At 40.0% G+C, this 20,068-nt stretch overlaps 1 protein-coding gene across 1 annotated transcript in view; it reads left to right on the top strand.

Moving 5' to 3' along the window:
- The first annotated feature begins 628 nt into the window (after positions 1–628).
- VWA3B (von Willebrand factor A domain containing 3B) overlaps positions 629–20,068 on the top strand; it is a 56,469-nt gene continuing 37,029 nt past the window's right edge. The window contains exons 1-7 of the mRNA XM_059466460.1: positions 629–689; positions 2,329–2,550; positions 4,132–4,226; positions 6,546–6,796; positions 9,034–9,193; positions 14,747–14,916; positions 16,799–16,920. Coding sequence (XP_059322443.1) covers positions 650–689; positions 2,329–2,550; positions 4,132–4,226; positions 6,546–6,796; positions 9,034–9,193; positions 14,747–14,916; positions 16,799–16,920 — 1,060 coding nt within the window. The 5' untranslated portion in view covers positions 629–649. The remainder of the gene's footprint in view (positions 690–2,328; positions 2,551–4,131; positions 4,227–6,545; positions 6,797–9,033; positions 9,194–14,746; positions 14,917–16,798; positions 16,921–20,068) is intronic.

The following is a 20,068-nucleotide window of genomic DNA, read 5'->3' as shown; positions in this document are numbered from 1 at the left end:
AAAGCACTGGTGTCTCAAAGCAATACACTCAGCCACTGTATGCTACCTTGCTTTGTCTAGCATTTTGTCTTCTGTTCCTCTGCTGTGTCTTATTCATGCTTGGGCCATATACCAAGTTCACACACATAATTCCTTTTCTTTGTGACTCAGCTTGTAGTCTTATATGTAAAGTTATGAATCTCTAAACAAAACTGGATCTCAGATACTTCCAGGTTTAGTCATAAATTGGATTATAGCAAAGGTAAGGCATACTGCAAAGCAATAATAGAATATTATACACTGGCTGACAGCATGCCAAAGCACCACACTTATTTTTCTCGCATATTGGCTCTTTTTAATGATGATTTGGGGTGAAGGAAGGGAAACAATATTACCAATTTCCTGATTTCCTGCTTTTGAGCTTGTGGATCCCTGTCAGATCTGACTTCAGCCTTTCTTGAGAAGGGGAGTAGCTATCATTTTTACATTATTTTTTTGCTTGTTGAAAACCCTATTCTCATCCTTCTGTGGTTTATTATTAGCTGGGCATGTGGAACTGGTCTCCAGTTCATGTTGACCTGTGCATGGCAATATTTTAATTTTTTTAAAACAGTGATTCCCCAAGGTTTCAGAATAAAGCAAAGAGGAGCTGCCAGTCAAGAGATCTGTCATGACTGCTAATCCATCTAAGAGACTTGCCTGGAGCGACTGTGAGTATTTCATCACTATTTTTGCATAGATTCCATGTTCTCCTAGATAACTTCCAGTTTCCTTTGGAGCACTGTGGTGTGCATGCTGGCTGTAGACAAGCCATTCTGAAGCTGTGCCACACTCACCTGGGCTGTGTGTGGGGTGCTGTGCTGACTTTTATGTATTTTTGGGGAAGGAAACTGGGAATGACTGTTGAAGTGACTATAAACAATGCCTGACTGTATTCAAAGCTCAAGCAGCTGCAAACCTACACCTGCCTCTCTCTAGAGTTAACATCTGTCACTGCTGCTTCTGCACAGAGCAAAGGAGGGCTGGTAAAATGCCAGTCTCTACAGGCGTGCCAGCCCAGCATCCTGCTTGTAGGACTGATGGCTGGGAAAGAACTCGTGCCAGTCTACACCACATGGAAGCCCTCTGTCACTGAAGGATGATTTCTGAAGATAAGAGTCTTATTTCCTTTATGTAGTGTTAAATGTGGAACTGTCTATCTAATGAACCTTTGGAACCAGGTTGGTTGTTATAATACTTGAATTTAGCAGGGAGTTCTAATCATATTCCATACAAGACTGAAGATTATTTTGGAGGCATTAGAGACAGAGGTACCTTTCTTTGTATTTTGGGTCAGTTCAATGTATGCAGTACATTTACAGGCAGTTTATGGTATATGGGCAATGGAGGACTGGGACACACCAGATGATGTTGGTACTGGAGAAAATGTATAGAAATTTCCAAAGTCCACAGAAAATAAACTTAGATACAGCAAGGACATTTAATCAACTAGAGACAGCTTAGCTCATGCAGAGTATTTTGGGAATGAACAGGAAATACAAAGTCCTCCTAGAACCTCTGTGCTGAAGAACAGAGGCATTATTGTTTGTCATTGCTTCCATTTCTGCCTCAGCACTCTGGGGTCTGAGCTGCTGCTGCTGCCAAATGCAAGTAGAGCTAGCCTAGCAAACCATACTGCCATGCTCAGGTGTGTTCCATGTCCTGTAGAAGTTAAAAGGAACCTGGACCTTCATGTCCATAATTTCTTGTGCATGCACATGATCCATCACAGCCCAGAGCAGAAACTGACAGAACCATCATTTGAACTTGAGGCAAGTGATTTGACCTGAGGGAATTTCACCAGCCTTGAAATAAAGTCAGGTTCTTCTGGGGACAATGCTATTGCTTATGGGAGGAGTTCAACATAAATTTTTTAGGAAATACTTGTTTATTACGTAATACTTCTAATGTGTATGTAGTAATGGTCTGAATCTTTGAATGCCTGTTATGTGTTCTGATTTCCAAGACTTAGGAGAGATGTCTTAGGAGTTGGAAGAAGTGCCATTTGGCAAACTGGACTTATATTTCAGGGCTTGAATTTCAACATAGAAGAGACATTTACTTTAATAAATTGAAAGTGAATGTATATGGATGAATAGAAAGATGTAACAGCAACTGGATGTGTAGGACTGAGAGCAGCTTTCCAGATTAAGGACATTATTCAGTATTAAAAAAAGCAAACAAGAGGTAAGCTATACATATATACATTACCATGGAATACAGGTAAAGAAAGGAGAAATTAATCTCATTTGGTTTTGAAATAGTTTGGTTACAATATAAATGTAGTGTTTCCCTCATTTCTATTTACAGCAGTTGCCTTTGATTCAAAGCACAGGCAAGACCCTGAAGATTTCCACGAGGTCCACAAGAAGAAATCAAAAGAGAAGAAAAAGAGACTGGCAGTTGGTCAGTGGAGAACAGATGTACAGTCCCTTGTTTCTTCTTCTGAATGGCTTCAGCGTTATGGTCTCAAAAGAAACAAATTGTCCCTGTCCCAGATTTTATCCCAGATTGGATTCCAGCACAGGAAAGGTAAAAGACATATCAATAATAGGACAATAAATCCCCCAACTTTGAATAGTCTAGAGAGTCACACTCATTCTGCACTCATTATGCAGTGGAGATTTTCACATTGTCTCTTATGATAATGGCAGAAATGGAAGCTGTATCCGCAGTTGCTGACATTGCCAGTTCAAAGAACTGAGAAACTCCTTCTCCTTTTAATATGAGAAGGACTTAGGATCTGAGAATAGCTTTCCTTACCCAACTGTAAGTTCTTTCTTTACCCTAGGCTGCAGTTCACATCCTCACCAATATAGCTGTCACTCAGAAATAGCTAATGCTGCTGAGACTGTTAATCTTTTTCTTGCAAATAACACGCGATAAGATCTCTGTCTCCTTTCAGATGGCAAACATAATGTATGCCATGCCATAATCTGTGATCTACTATTGATCATCAGGGTTAGTAAACGTGCTTGGGAATAGGATATTATTTCTGGGTATCCAGCTTTAAGGAAAAAGTTAAATTTAATTAGAATTCAGTCTGCTTTTCATGCAAAGTCAGACTATAGAGAAATGTTCCTTTGCAGTTATCTGACAGCTGGAGGGGAAGAGTTTGCTAATAATTATTAACCACTGCCATAATGGTGCTTTGCAGAGCATGGTAATATATTCTTTTCTTTGAACAGCTTGCTGCCTGAGAAGTAGGAATTGTAATGTATTGCCATAGTTCTAGGTTGCATAATTTAAGGTTTTGGCTGGCTTGTGTCCATGGGGCATTCAAAGATCACCAGTGCAATTCCTGATATCTTGTATGCTGCAGATGAAGAAGAAGCTGTTAAGCAGGGTTAAAGTTGTTGCAGTGTTAGGAGCAGAATGTACTATCTTGGCAGGGCAGCATGGTGTACAGATAGCTGCTTTATGACGTTAACTATTCCCACCCCTAATGTTTTCCTATCAGTGGAGATCCCGGAGAAGATTTCTAGCTAGTGAAAGTGCAGAGTGCACCCTTTTCCTTAGATGCACTCACTTCTGCACCCATTAAATTGTGTAAGAGAACAGCATTATCTGTACCAGATTTTGTATTTGGTTTGACAGACAAATATTTGCAGTCCTGTTGTGGATTGCCCAAACCTCACAATAATAAAGTCCTACGTAGCTTTTTGGCCTATAAGTAATGACGGGAGTTTTTTCCTCACGTCTGACTAAACTGGGAGGAAGCAGCAAAAGCAGGGCTGCTCTATGGGAGGAAAATGAGCCAGGAGCCAAAAGGGACTGCAGCCCAGGCAGTGCCCTCACTGAACAGGATACAGTCCTGCAGCAGGGCGAGGTAATTAACCAAGCCAGGGGATGGGTTAAGGGTCCAGCCAGGGAATGCAGCCAAGGACAGCAGGAGATGCAGCCAGGGGTTGAAAGCCTCAGGGCCCCATCATAGATATAATCAGAAAATAAAACAAAAGCAGAATTAGAATTTCTCTCAAGTTTCCTAATGTCAAGAGCTCAATACTGATGCAAGTGCCTCACACATGGATGACATACACATCAGCCTGGAAAATACCTTTTTGAAGTAGTTCTGAAGATTAGCAACTTGATATTTTGTAAATTTTACTGTAGATTATGTGACCACCTTGGGGAAACCTGTGGCTTCTCGATATGCAGATGGTCTGTTTCCTCAGTACAGGAGAGCACAAGATGGCAGCGTGTATAATGTAAGTGTGGCTGGCTTGTGGCACCTTCCCTATGCACTTAGAAGTTACCACTGTAGCAGAAGGATGAGACTAAAATGCTTTCCTGTGACAAAAAATACTTTTGTTCTTTGTGAGAACTTTATCTTCTGATAATTTTTTCTTCTGTTTTGTCAATCTGTTTGTGATAACTATCAGTGGTAGAAAAATTAGATATCTTTTTTCCTTTCTAAGTCTTAGTCTCTTGCCTTGGTGCAGCATTGCAGTAAATCTTCTCCAGACATGATTGCAGTTTCTAAGCAACATCTACCCTGTCTTGAAAAAGGGAACCCATAAAGAGAAGATGCTCAGAACCAGTTAAAAAAATAAAATTGTAATCAATAAAACAAATGGGGACACTGAAGTAAGAAAACATAATGCACTGTCATTGCCAATGCAAAGCAGTGCTTTGCTTAGTGCCAGCAGGTCACAAAAGGCTCAGTCTATTCTACAGAGACAGCTAGCTGGATCTCTGCCCAGGCTCATGTTCTAAGGAATGTCTTAGCAACAGCTGCTGGCAACCCCATTGTTAAGAGAATGGATTCTGATTGAAGAGATGTGCCTGTGAGTGTGGAAGGGAGAGAGTTCATTTATAAAAGATTTTACAAAAGCAAATGGCTTGTCATTTTTCTGATGACTAGAGTCACTTCTGATGTCACAATGCTTAAAAATGGGTAAAGAACCATTTCAGGGAGCCTTTTCCCCTCATTTTAGTCCCATTAATTCAGTATGAAATATCTATATAATGTCTTTTAATCTTAGGACATGTGAGCAGCAGGAAAGACATTTTTGCTACTATATAAAATCTGGTCAGATCTCCTTTAGGATGTTGAGTGCATATTGTGTACAGTTAGTACAGGCTTAGAGGAAGCCATTTGAAACAGAGTAGGTTCTGAGAAGAGCTGGTAGGATGAACTGCAGTGGAGTGATGATCTTACAAGAGGGCTTGGTTGATGCTGAAATGTAAGCCTGAAAGAAGACAGAAGAAGAGTAGTATTATTGCCCTTGAATGCTACAGAAAGGCAAGTTACAGGGACAGGGAGAAGCTGTACTTTTCTCTGCTAGGCATGCTAGTCCAAAAATAAATGGGTACGAACTGAATGAATAAAATTAGGCAGGACAGTCAGAAGTTTGCTGGCCCTCAGAGAAATGGAAATCTGCACTTGCTTACTACACGAGGGAATATTCTAAGAAAACTGCTTTAATTTAAGATGGAGTTTGGTTGGTGTAGTGCAATAAACTTTGTATGAATCTGACTGTCATAGGAGGAAACTGGATTTCTGAGTGCTCCTTCGCAGGCCGACATTCCTTTGGCAGAGTGCCTGAGACTCTGTATCTGGGAGGCACATTACAGGGCCTGAGTTGATATTAAAGAACACAGAAAAATACAAATGAGAGGAAGAAATGTGCAGACTGACACACAAAATGTCTTCTCTCTGAGAAATGTTCTTGTTTAAAAACATTTGTATTTCCAAGGTTTTGTACTTAGTCCTGGAAAGGAAGTTAGAGGTAGAAGGCAACAAGTAAATCAGCTCACATGGGCCAGAGATATTGGGGAAATCTGTGGTGCATTTTTAGACTCACAGGCTTAGGGAATGTGTATACACTTATTCATAGGGAGGATGTGCTGGTTTTAATTTTAATACTGAATCTAGACTTGACTTTACTGAAAAGATATGGGAAGTTTTATTTGTTGATTGCAGTTAGTTGAACTAAATTTGCCTAAGCACCTACCCACAAATAGTTAATCTGTAATGCTGGGCGTTGTTAGTTGAATAATAGTACAAATAAGAAACTTTTTACATTTTCCTTTCAAATGCTGAAGACAAAGTGGAGATTGAAGTGCCCTAGAACCAAACCGTATGCTGCCTTGTATTGCTGCAAAAATTTTTTTTAAAGCCAGTCAAAGTTCTAGTCTGAGAAGGTACAAAGTTTCTGTGTCCTTGTTTGTTCCCCCATCTGCTCTGCAGCCCTTTCTACATCCTAGCCTGTGTTGAGCTCATTCTAATTGCTCCAGTTTTGAGACAGACAAGTCAGACAACCCACTGGCACTGTCCCATGCTCACATAAAAAGATTATGAAAAGCAATTAGGACAAAATGCAATGCCTTTTCTTTATAGCTTAGATGCATTTGTCAAGTATTTGGTCTTGAAACAGTGGAGGGAAAATGGTTTTTTTTTACTGCCACCTTAGCTGGCATATCTGACACTTACAAACTAGCTATGCAGCTGTGCTAAGCTTGGGGCTGCATTTGTATTATTTGTTTTGATGTTCAATTTCCTTCTCTCCCTTATTTGAATAAAGCTGACAGCCAAAAAAGAACTGATTCTTCATTTTGTGGATTGTCTAATTGGAGCTATTGAGCTTTATGAGCAGCGAATGGAATGGTTAACCAGTGAGAGCCGGCAGATATTTGGAGTGATTCAAGAACAGTGCATTGTCATTGTGTTGGATTTTGGCACTGCAGCTCCAACTGAATTTGATCTGTGTCGGGATGCACTTTCTATGGTGCTTGTGGAACAGGTGATACAAATTTCCAGATTCAACCTCATTCGGTAAGCAGAAAGAATGCGAATCAAGAATGGTTTGGGTTGGAAGGCACTTTTAAAGGTGGTCTCATCCAACACCCCTGCAAATGGGCAGGGACACCTTCCACTACACCAAGTTGCTGAAAGCCACATCCAACTGCACCTTGAATGTTTCCAAGGATGAGGCATCTCCCACCTCTCTGGGCAACCTGCTCATGTGTTTGAGTACCCTCATTGTAAAAAAAATTCTTCATTTTTTCTAGTCTGAATATAGATTCTTTTAGTGTAAAACCATCATCTCTTGTCATATTGCTACAAGCCCTATTAATAGACTCTCCCCATTTTTCTTTTAAGTCCCTTCAAGTACCGAAAGGCCACAATCAGGTCTCCCCAGGCTGGACAAAGAAGTCCGAGTCAGCCCATTGCTGTAGAATAAAAAGGAGTTGCATGTTATACATGTTTGGATAAGGGACTTTCTGTACTGGAAATTATCATGGTTCATGTCATGCTAATATCTGTAGATTTCCCACCAATTTTCGCCCATAGCCATGTTGAACTTGCCACTTCTATGTAACAGAAGGCTGCTGTTTCCCTGAAGAACAGATAATGGGTAACAACACACATATTGGCACGTCTACAAAATCGGAAGGATTTGCAATAGCAGTAATGCCCTTCAGATGTTGCAGTATTAGTGAAACAGTGAGGTGCTATCTGACCACCTATTGCATTCTTGTGTCTTTAGACATTACAGGTTTCTGCCTTGCAGCTAAATGTGCACTTCTCCAAGTGCCATAGGCACAGGCATAGCCCTTTGTGTTTCTGTAGATTTCCATGGTCACAGAAATCAGTAGCAGCACTAGGAAACAATAGTAGATTTCCATAACAAAAGAAGATTTCCAAGCGCTTGTTCCCTAAGAGGAATAAATTAATTTGCATTTAGTTAGAAGAATAGAAGTAGCTATTCATATTTTACCTATCTGCAAAAATTCTCATGCATGCATGAGAGTTTGAATGTTTGGTTTGGATAGATGAGTGGAAAAAAATTATGCACAAATTAGGTAATATAATTTTAAAATTGGCTCCACAATGTTAACTTGCAGTTACATGGTGATTCTTAATGTTATTTTACCCAGGCACAGGTTTGATTCAGGTGCCCTATCTTAATTCTCTAGATTGTGATACTACTGAGATTTGAAAAGGAGAATAATAAAATCCCGGAAAGGTTTGGGTTGGAAGGGACATTATAGACCATCTAGTTCCAAGCCCCCTGCCATGGGTGGGGACATCTTCCACTAGACCCAGTTCCTCAAAGCCCAGTCCGGCCTGGCTTTGAACACTTCCAGGGATGAAGAATTCACGGCTTCTCAGGGCAACCTGTTGGAAAAGTAGGTATTTCCCAAAGAAGATATTTTCCAAAGCAGATAGATTCCATAGTTTTTGAGAACAGAAAACTTTTTCTTTAAAAATGAACTGCAAAGCTAAGTCAAAATTGAAACAATAATTATGTTCATCAATTTGTTTGCTTTTGCAGGATGGAAACAAACGACAATATAGCATATAAATTGCTACTTTAAAAGAATCTTGGGTAATATATTTGCCTTTTAGATTTGCAGGAAACTCTTCAAAATAGTTCTTGATGGAATATCACAGATACTGGAACCAGTTGGTTTTATAGTTCCTTTCTGCCTTTTTATGTACAAGTGCACAGGCAAAAGTGCTGATTGGCTTTGTACTTCTGTTCATCCATTAAGACTACAGTCTTTTGTCAATTAAAATACCAAAAGGCCTAGCATCATAAGTTTTGTTTTTGGTGGCTAGGTAAAGTTCAGCTGTACTACCAAAAAAAGTGCTCTGGCACCAAGATCGTGGAGCAAGTTGTAGAACAAGACCTGTGGAATACACTTTTCTTTTTCATGCCCTGTGGAATAAACTTTTCTTTTTCATGCCCATACTTTAAAAACCTGATTGAGTTTTCATGATAAGAAGAGTTATGAATCAGGAACTCTTTTTAAAAGATTTTATCTCCTCTGATCCTACTTTGGAAACAGTTGTGTCAAAAAAACCACCTTGTAAAATTACAGTATATTTCTAATGGTTTCATTTTTTCTCTGCTTCCTTTATTGCAAGTCTAGATTTAGTATCTGTGGTATACTGTAATTCTTATTTAAGAATATAAAAGAATTGTAACAATAGCAGAGCTCCACTCTCTTGTTCTGCCAGCATGATTCTCACTCTTTCTGATTTATCGTTAATCTCATTTTCAGGGCTGCTCAGGATCTCACGAAGTGGCAGCAGAAGTGCGCTCCTGTGTCTGAGCGTGCTGTAAAGTCTGCAGTTCGATGGCTCTGGAAGCTGGAGCGTATGACAGCTGTCAGCCACAGCAGCTCTGCTGAAGCTCTGCTGGAGGCCATGGCTGATGAAGCGGTAAGCTCATGCTTTTCAGAAGCCCAAGTAAATCCAAGAGTGTTCAGTGCTAGGCTGGCTGCTGTGATTTGCCCTGATCAATGCTGCAAAGATAAATATTCATGTCAGCATTTGGAAAGGATTTTTTTTCCCCTCAAGTGTAGCTCTATACTATGCTTTATGATTGTCTTTTTATGTAAATGTACTGTATTTTGAATGCAGAAACTTGTTTATTTTCTTTTCTAGAGTACCCAGAATAAATAACATTCAGTCATTAAGGGAAAGAGAAAGCATCTTCCTTTCCACTTTCTTTGCCATATAAGTTTTTCAAGGCTTCAGGTTTATGACAAAATTTCTAGTTATCAACATTACTGAAGGCAGGGAAACCATTTTTATTTTGTTTAGCATCCAGCTTGCTCATGAAAAGTTATATTTGAAATTCAAAATAGTGAGTACAGAGATTTATGGAAGTATTAGCTTATGATAGGGCTACACAAATCCTTTTTCATCAGCGAGGTGATAGCTAGACTTTCTTCCAAGACAGAGACAAAGCATGCACAGTTATTCCTGCAATTAAATGCTGTTCATTTTTAAAAGTGCCCTATTACTTTGTTCACTAAAATAGAGTAACAAGAAATGAAACATATATGCCATCATCTCAGCTAGTAACTTGAAACTTGTGTCTTTAAAGAGATATTTTATGACATTTCCTTAAAATATATGTTCTTTCAGTTCTCTAACACCTGAATTTAATGGAAAATTTGGCCTACTGTCTGTGCCGTAGAGTCATTGGTTTTCACTGCTGTTAACATCCATCCCTGTGCACAGATCCAATCCTAACTCATGTAAATCTCTTTCTAGAACATTGTTTGAGGGAGAAGGTAAATTTTGCTTGAGTTACGTTTTGCTTCCTTATGCTGCTAGATTCTCATCCAGATGAGCCTTGAAAGGTCCTGCTTTATTAATATTAAAAAGGAACAAATTGTAAAGAACAAATTGTTCGCCAGTGAAATTTTTTTATGAATGCTTTTTTATGCTGCCTTCATAAATTTTATTAGCATTTTCAATTTGCAGTATTAATACTGATTTCCTGATGAGTAACTAAAATATTGTACTTAGATTTCAGCATTGTTTGGATGAAAAAAGTCTTGTTGGACCTGGTGGGTCTCTGTTTGAATAAACAGAAATTAAAATCTGTCAGACAAGGAAACATGTATTATTATTTTTCCAGATATTGGTGGGCCAATAGGCAATCTGAGGGAGTCTAGTGTGGCAGGTACTCAACATGAAACAAATTTCAATTGCTCCTAAACAGAGTCATTATCATTCATAACTGACAGTTCATTTAAGAGCAATGTTCACTGTAGTGCAGATGGGGGATACCCCATCCAGTCCTAGAGAAAACTTGTCTACTGAGCAGTCATGAATAACTCATTCCTAAGAACTGGCTTCATCCACAGAAGTTGTTCCAAAACAACAGTTGTTTTTTGTTTTTTTTTTTTCCTGGACATGGCTCTTCTTGTCATTTCTTCAGCTGGTCTTTTCTTTCTATATGTGGTGATTCCTTAGATGTCCTTTCCTTATGACCTGTAAATCCCAAGCTCAAGATCAGTCTGCTGTAATGTTGCAATCCTTTGAGCTCTACCTGCCACAACTGCCTCCAGTTCTGTACACATGCCACTCCATGAAGTGTGGATCACTTATCCAAAACACCTCCCCACCAAGATCAAGACTCTGAAGATCTGTTCATGTTGTTCTCCTTTCTGTTCTTACATGAAGTTTGTTTGCTTGTTTAAATGTATAAATTACAATTTTCAAAATATGAAGGACTCACTTGAAAGGTTTTATCATTTCACCACTAGCTTATGAGGAACATTTCCTTTGTGGTATGTCATTGCTGGGTTTGTGGTTAAGTAGAGTGGTTCATAATCTGTGGTTCATAATTTTTAAAAATTTTCGAGTGGGGGTTGTTTTTTTTTCAGTTATTCCCAATAAATGTCAGCATTTTGAAAGTTACAGAGGCAGGCAGAGAATCCCTTGAAGAAAGTGTGAAAATTTATATTCTTGTTGAATATCAAGTTTATGAATTAATGGCAGTCTTAGAGGGGAGGGAGAGAAGATGTGAATCTGAAGGAACACGGAAAAATGGTTGTGCAAATGTGCATGCATACCTCTGGGCCAGGAGCCTCTTCAACAAAAGCAGTAGGAACATGGTATTGTCCAAGGACTGGGTCTCATCTGGGAGACCTTTGTGCAGGTTCAGATAGCTTTTTAGCTGGAGGAGACAGACAGGGAACTTTGTAAAACTGAACTAAAAGACAGATAGGTGCAAGAGTTCATTCTTGATGTTTCTGGCCACATTTTTCTAAAGGTAGTAAGTATTTTGATAATCTTGTACATTAATAAAATACATTCATTATCTCTTTACCTTTAGTATTTATCTAGAATTATCAGTGACGCTAGGACACCTGGTCCTGCTTGCTCCCAAATAAGTGGAATCTGTAACTATGGCTCCTACCTTCCGCATGGAGTGTCTGGCTCCTCTGCAAGATCCAAGAGAAGTTCAAGATGGCAAGGTGCTGCTTCATTGGTTTGTCTGATCCAGCCTGAAATTGGTTGGGCTACTTGGGAGAGACATCTTCCAGTGTTGAGGAAGGTGCCAAAAGGTCCATGAGGGAGGACACTTGAAATGCAGAAATTATTCAGGGAGCTGGAATACAAATCAGTATCCAGGGCAATAGTGGAAATGTAAAAGCACACTTGTAGGTGATATTGAATTTGCATACTACATTGCTTTACTACATAAAATTATGTGAGTGCAGAGACATTTCCTCAGTGCCATCCCAGACTCAAACAGTTGTCTTTTGTGGTGCATATCCTGGGATTCATATTCATAAATATAGAATATTCATATTCACAGAATCATAGAGTCACAGAATGGTTTGAGTTAGAAGGGACCTTAAACACTATTTAGTTCCCACACCCCTGCCATGGGCATGGACACCTTTCACTAGACCAGGTAGCTCAAAGCCCCCTTTAACCTGGCCTTGAACACTTCCTGAGATGGGGCATTCCTAACTTCTCTGGACAGTTGCTCCTGCTGCCTTACACCCTCATAGTGAATAATTTCTTCCTTGTATCTAATCTAAATCTACCATCCTTCAGTTTAAGGCCATTCTTCCTTGTCCTTTTGAAAAGTCCCTCTCCAGCTTTCATGCAGGCCCCTTTAGGTCCTGGAAGGTGCTATGAGGTCTCCCCAGAGCCTTCTCTTCTCTGGCTGAACAGCCCCAACTGTCTCAGTCTGTCTTCATAGGAAAGGTACTCCAGCCTTGTGATCATCTTTGTGGTTCTCCTCTGGACTCCCTCCAGCAAATCCATGTCTTCTGATGTTGGGAGTCCCAGAGCTGGACACAATGCTCCAGGAAACGTTTCATGGGTGTAGAGTAGAGGGGCAGACACACCTACCTTACCTTGCTGGCCATGCTGATTTTGATGCAGCCTTGGGGACAGTTGGATTTCTGGGATGCAAGCACACATTGCTGGGTCATATTGAACTTCTCATCAACCAATACCCTCAAGTCTTTCTCTGTAGAGCTGCTCTCAATCCATTCTCCACCCAGCCTGTGCTTGAACTTGGGATTACCCTTACCCAGAAGCAGGACCTTTCACTTGGCCTTGTACTTCATGAGATTCACTCGGTTCCATGTCTCAGGGCTGTCCAGGTCCCTCTGGATGGCATCCCTTCCTCCCAAGACATCAGATACCACACAGCTTGGTGGTGTTGGCAAACTTGCTGAAGGTACAGTCAGTCTCACTGCCCTTGTCACCAACAGAGATGTTAAAAAGCGCCAGTCCCCATACTGACCCCTCAGGAGCACCGTGGACATTCCACTTGGATATCAAGCTGTCTGCCCCAACTCGTGGAGTGCAACATCCTGCCAGTTCCTTATCCACAGAGTGGTCCATCCACCAAATCCACGTTTCTTCAATTTAGAGACAAGGGTGTTGTGCAGAGCAGTATAAAATGCTTGATAGAAGTCCAGGTAGATGAGGTCAGTAGCTCCAGTGTAGAAGGTTACCAAATTGTCAGGCATGCTTTGCCCTTAGTGAAGCCATGTTGGCTTCTTATTTTCCCTGTGCTTTAGCATAGTTTTGAGGATGATCCACTCCATACTGGGCTCAGAGGTGAGTATATTCAAATGTATTTTTTCAGTTAAACAATGATTTATCAGGTATTTATCAGCCGGTATGTACCATGATATAGAACTGATATACTGCACATATTGTCTTGAAAGTCATCACAGAATAGCTGTTTATTACATTTATTTTTAATGATGGTGAAAATTCAAGAAACATACTCACCATGAGGATCATTACATGGATAAGCACAGGTAACATAAAATCTCTCATAATGTAATATTCAGGCAATAACTAAAGGACATTTTTCCAGCTTCTCTCACTTCTTGTAATAACATTTTCAGAATGTAAGTGTACGTGGTTATAGTAAAACTGCCAAGCTCCCTCTGCCTTGGGAAGTATAAAAAGTACAAATCATCTGTAAGTACCAGCAATAGCATTCAAATAATCACATAATCACAGAATATGCTAGGTTGGAAAGCACCCACAGGATCGCTGAACTCAGCTTCTGGCCCTGCACAGGACCATCCCCAAGAATCATACCATGTGGTGAAAGTGTTATCCAAACACTTCTTAAACTCTGGCAGGCTTGGTGCTGTGACCACTGTTCCAATGCCCAACCACCATCTGTGTAAAAATTTTTCTGATATCCAGTCTAAACTTTCCCTCACACAGCTTCATGCCATTTCCTCACTGGTCATCAGAGAGAAGAAATCAATGCCTACCCCTCCTCTTCCGCTCATGAGGAAGTTGTAGACTGCCATGAGGTCTCCCCTCAGTCTCCTTTTCTCCAGGCTGAACAGACCAGGTGACCTCAGACACTCCTCATACAGCTTCTGTCAAGACCCATCTTTGTTGCTGTCTCTTGGATGCTCTCCAATAGTTTAGTGTCTTTCTTATACTGTGACCATAACCGCACACGATATTCAAAGTGAGGTTGCACTAGTGCAGAGCACAACAGGAAAATCACCTCCCTTGATTGCCATCTTTCCTAACCCCAGAATACATGCTGCCAGTAAAACTATGTCTGGTATAAAGTCCCTACTTTTCAGCACTGGCAAGGCACCAACACAGCACGTCTCTTGATAAAAGTGACATATGGCACAGACCCTTTTTCTGACTAATGATGCAGTTGTCCTTCCTTACTCCTCTCTTTGGCTTCAGTTAATGTCTGTGGAAAGAGGTTTGCCCTGGGCAGAATCAGAGCCAGGGACTGTGGGATAGGTTCTTGTCTCACTTGAGGAAATTTTGTGTAGCCTTCCTTTGAATTACTAGCATAAATGAGAGGAAGAACCAAAGATCTGAAAATCTTATAGACCAAGTAATGCATCAGTTTTACCAAATTTTCCTACTGAGGACGGGACAGTGCTTGAGTAAGTATCAGTCATTTATGTAAAACTGTGTCTTCCAATTATCTTTTTTTCTGTGTAATGACAGGTTGAAGCTGTTTATTACTTTGCTGTCGGGGATGTTCCAGTGGACACAAAGCAGCTACTCCTTGAGAAAATTTCAGATGTCTCCTGTCCAGTGAACATGGTGTCTTTCAATGCTAGGGAAGATGAAACTATTATTTTTCTGAAGGAGTTGAGCCACTTGGCCTCTGGCAGGTATGACAAAGAAGGACAGTAAAGATGACAGTATTCATGAAGTTCTTTGCTGTTAGAAGTGATATTGGGACATACCTGAGTGTAATTCATGAGGAAAATGAGACAAAGCCATTCAGTAAGTGATCTGGGGATATGGAAATAGTCTTAAGATATATGACTAGTATGCAGGCCCTACTTAAACAGTCCATTTTTTTTCTGCATATGTTCTCACTGGCTTGCAGAAAGGCTATTCCCTTTTTATGCCCAAAATCACTTGCCATCTGCCTCTCTCTTGAAGTCTGAAAAAAACTGTTCGGGGGAAATTGTCACAACGTAAACTGAAATAAGTTTTTGTTGTGTTGCTTTGTACATTAGTACAAAGCATTACATTCCTATCCACAAGCACCAGAAAAAGAACTAGAGTTTTGTTGGGTCAAGTGCCATAGAGACAAGTACTGAAAAGGAGATGTCTGTCCGAAATTAACAGCTCATGGAATAACAGTAAAATGATGGGGTGTTATTCTTCAAGCCTGGTTGTGTGGAAAAGCAGTTCTGTAACATGCTCTCTAGCATCCTTTTGGGATGGTTGGTGGAAATTAATATATTCCACATGGCTTTTTGTCTGCTTTATCCTGGGAATCAGCCATGTGGTAAGAATAAGCCTTTAGTATAAATGGATAAGACGACTTAAATCTTGATTCTGTTATCAAAATAAGGAAAACAAATGAACAAATACAAAACCCACAAGACCAAACTCATGCTCAACAGCAAGAAGGCAGTAGGAGTCAGTAGGTGTTTCTCTGCTTAACAGAAGTCACCATACAGTTTCAGACTTGTGAAATTGCTGCTAGCTTTTTCTCTTTCACTGTTGTTTGTGCAAGAGTGGGAAGCCCTCCAACAGTAGAAATCTCCCAAATGACAGCAGAGCAATTGGTAAGATGGCAGCTGCTTAGCTCTTTTATAGCCATCTGTGTTTAGAAATAGCTTTTAGGAGAAGGGAGCGTCTGCCAAAAACTAGACTGGGAAAGTGTTATGTTTGCTCCGGTCTGATATGTGTTTAAAATGATTGTGGTCATTTGGAAGCATGGTACCTTTGTAGTACCAGATACATTGCCAGTCACTATTCCTCATTTTCTTTTGGCAGTGTTTGTACCTTCTTTATTAAAAAGTGAGTGTTTCTTGTATGGTATAGACAGAGACAAAAAGGGTTGTGGCAGGGAACTAAGAGGAATTTTTTTGTTTGATACTATTTTCACTGTCATCTTTTTGCATGAGTCTAGCTTTTGTGCAGACTTACAGGGCCTGTTAATAACTTGCTGGTGGATGATTGCCCAACAACTGTATATAAGTTTAAGTCAGCTTTCCCACAGGAACAGCCAAGTTCATGGGCTTTTCATGCCTTGAACCTGTTTCTAGTGTACTTCTGTTTTAGAAATGCATCTTTTTCCTGCTCTGAGAGCTTCTCTGTTTTGACAATGAGGATAAATAAAGTCTGCATGTCATCCTGATTTGTATGTCCATAATGAAATAAATGTTCCTGCTAGGCTTTCAACTGGGAGGATAATCTGATAAAAAGGTGTTAGTGTCATCTCAGACATCTCAAATTACATGCCTGCTCAGCCTCTTAAAAGCATTAATTAAAAATAGATTTCCAGGAAATTGAAGAGTAAGGTGCTTTGCAGTTAGTAATATCAAAAAGAAAGAATATTCTACATGAGAAGACTTCAGAAAGTACATAAATGTATATAAAAAGCTTGAAAATACTAATCTTAATTAATATAATCTTATTGTAGTGGAAGCTTTAGATATGATTCTGTAGTTGTGTGTTTGCAAATCACCTCTTTAAAATTAGAGAAATATTTATGTGTTTTGTGTACTGGTTAAAACTCATTTTGTATTACAGATTCCATGCTTTTGCTGAGAAGAATAACTGCAGAGATGCTACTGGACCTGCACTAAAATATGAAGAGGATGGAAAAGGATTAATTTTGAACTCTGGAAAAGTGAAAGGGAGAAGGCCACTAGGTAGACAATATAAATCCCAAGATTACACTGATATTATCAGCAACATGTCAGAATAGAAGTGTAGTTTAGGAACTTGATGAATGTAAAATCAGAGGAAACCTGTAGGTGTGGGTGGGGTGAGGACAGGACTGCTCTGGAAATGGAAATTCTCTGTGTGGGAAGGAGAGGGCAAGGAAAAGAGAGAAATTAAGAGAGGAGAGCATGTGCATGTGAGAATGAAAGAAAAATGAAAAAAAAGGGAGAAGATAATTTATTTAGGAATATAAAGAATGGTACTTGTGTGCTTATGCCAGTGACCTTGTGGAAATGTATGGAGAAATGGTTAAAAGGAAGAGGAATAGTGTGGCAGACCATTTGATACAACAGCCAACATCAATATAGGCCAATTTCATTGGTAATATAAGGGGATTAAATCAACATGAGGCTTGCTTGCTTGTCACAAGAATTTGTCACAAAGGCAAAAAGCACACTAAAGTGACCATAGAGAAGGCAATGCAAAGTGGTGGTGGGAGGATTGATAGAAAAAATACCAGGAGGAAACAACCAAAATAAACAGTTTCACTGGTGGGTGGAGCTGGGCAGAAAGCTCAATGTGTTTCATATTAGTCACAGTGCTACTTCCTCTGGGTAAGTGTTCAGTGGGGGACTGGACTGTGGTTTCAGCCAGGGTGGGAGGAGAGGGGCTTGTGATATGAAGTGAGGCTTTGTGTGTCAAATCTGATGTCTTTCTCAGCAGGAGAGTTAAAAAAAAATATTTCTTTTAAGCATCAAGAATCATAAGACATCTTTAGTCTCGTGGCTCAACACACCTACCCCCTTCTCTCCCTTTGTGCTGGGGGCATTAGTGTTGCCCCAAAGGTAGAACAGTGTTATCCTCTTCTCACTGTTAGGGAATGTGTGGCATAAGATGGATTTGGTGTCTCATGTAAGGCTGTTTGTCAGTCTTGGACTGAGTGGCCCATATTTGGGTTGTAATCAAGTTTCTTGCATACTAATCTATCCTTCACTAGGATCATGATTATAGCAGCACAAGAGAAAGAGGCATTGTGAGGGCCAGAAATAAAGAAGTGAGGTATCACCTGCTTTTTTGAGTCATGAAAGGACACTCATGGCTCACCCATGCAGAGTTTAGAAACCAGCAGCAGAGTCTGCTTCAAAACGCTGTCGTTTCATACTAATGCAGAGCAGTATAATGATTGCCTTCAGTCTGCTGTGAGTGCTTTCTTGCTGTACCACATTTGGGGGTGTGCATGGGGGGAGCTGCCTCCCTCTTCCCCTGGGGCAGTCAGCCTGTTTCAATAGATGAGCCTAGAGCTCCTGTATGACTGAAATTACTTCCTCACCACTGTTTCTAAAGCTGAAGGCTGAATAGCTTTAATCACTCAAAAGGGCAGTAATCCCCTTGAAGTGCATTGTCAGTTGTGTCTTATTGCTATTATGGAGTAGAATTTACACATTAAAAAGGAACACAATTAGCTTTCTGCATTTACTGGGTATTACAAGCACAGCCGTGACATCACTGGCAGCCAATTGGAGTGTTTCAGTCATATGCAGAATCTTAAGTCCTTTCAGAAAAGAAAACACATTGAAGACATTATTCTAGTCTGTGTCTGATTTCTCGTTTCAGAGACTCCTTCAAGGACGTTGTAATAAGGCAATAAAAATAAAAGTGTCGGTTACTCACTAATGGGCTCTGAAACTGGTTCTTGGATATGTGGCATAAACTACGCAAGGAAATAAATAGAGAATGAACCAGAGATTTAATCCTCCAAATGTGGTGTTTCTAAAAACTAAAAGGAGGCACAGGAATATTTTGATTATGCTCCTTTTTGCACCACGAATGCAACATCTGGAGGGTGAAACTCATAACCATGTTATATGGACTGGAAAAGCTGTTTTAGCGACATCTGATAGTTTCTGGTATCCACTGAATATCAGCATTTTGCAAATACTGGATATCTTTACATTGATTCCTTTTCATCTGCTTAACAAAACAAGTCAGAACTATTTAAAATTTTAGATAAGAGCTCAATTCTCCCCTCTTTTGCATCTTGAGTAGACATTTGGAAAGCAAGTGTGATAAACTAACAATTTTTTGACACTCATTTTGAGTGGGTGCTCAAGATCAAAACAGGTGTAACTCGTTAAAGAATTAGGGTCCTTTTGCTGGCAGCCTCAGATTTACTTCTGGCAGAGAAATGCTTTTACATAAAGCCTTATTTCACCAATGTGATTATATCTCCTCATCCAGCACTAATTTTCCTGTTATCACTTCTGCCTACATTCTTTGTGCAGTTTATTCATCTGTAAAAAGCTGTAGAATTAAGCAATCTTGTTATGTAGTTAAAATTATAAGTGGAAAGGAGGTGACATTTAAGTTGGTAGTCGAAGACAAGGAAGGCAAGGAATGGTGGAAGCTGTGAAGAAAAGATGTCTTTCTGAAAAAGGGCACACTTGTGTCATCTGCTTGGAGTAACAGGGTGATAAGTGCTACATAGTGCTTGAAAAGCAGCAGTGCTTTGAACTAGATCCTAAAATGAATAGAGGGTCCTTGGTGGCTGACACAGAAACAGTAAATTTCCGTGTAGTGGTTTCTGTGTGGTGGAATAGATGAGCTGGCAAGTGTAGAGAAAATGCAAATGGACTGAAATCAGGATTTTACTGATGTGGTAAATCCAAAGTGTCTGACCTCCTTGTGAGCAATATAAGGCTCTGTCCTTAGATGTGCTTGATATTTCACATATGGGGAAATATGATAGGGAATATTTCAGGTTATTGTGTTTAAAAAAGGAAAGCGTAAGAGCGTCATTCTCCTGTATGACATTGAAGTCAATGAACTCTGCGCTGTTTATGTACACTGACATGGGAAAGATTGAACTCTCCCTTTGGAGAGCCAGAAAAGAGTGGCTACTTTTCCTAGAAGCTGTAGCAAAGATCATTGCCTCTGCTTTTTTCTTGCATGTGCTTTGTCTAGTTTTAGCAGCCTAACCTTGGCCTGGCAAATCTCTTTGCTAATGTGTAGAGAATGATGCAGATAGTTGTTTTGTGATTCCACATGGGATGCAAAGTTCATTTGCTTTGTCCATTTGCCCAGTGGAAAAGGGGCAGGATTTGACTGCAGTGAGTTTCAGTGCTGTTTGACCTGGCA

This window comes from Ammospiza nelsoni, chromosome 2 (assembly GCF_027579445.1).
Source record: "Ammospiza nelsoni isolate bAmmNel1 chromosome 2, bAmmNel1.pri, whole genome shotgun sequence".
Lineage (NCBI taxonomy): Eukaryota > Metazoa > Chordata > Aves > Passeriformes > Passerellidae > Ammospiza > Ammospiza nelsoni.
This window is presented reverse-complemented; position numbering and strand designations above follow the sequence as displayed.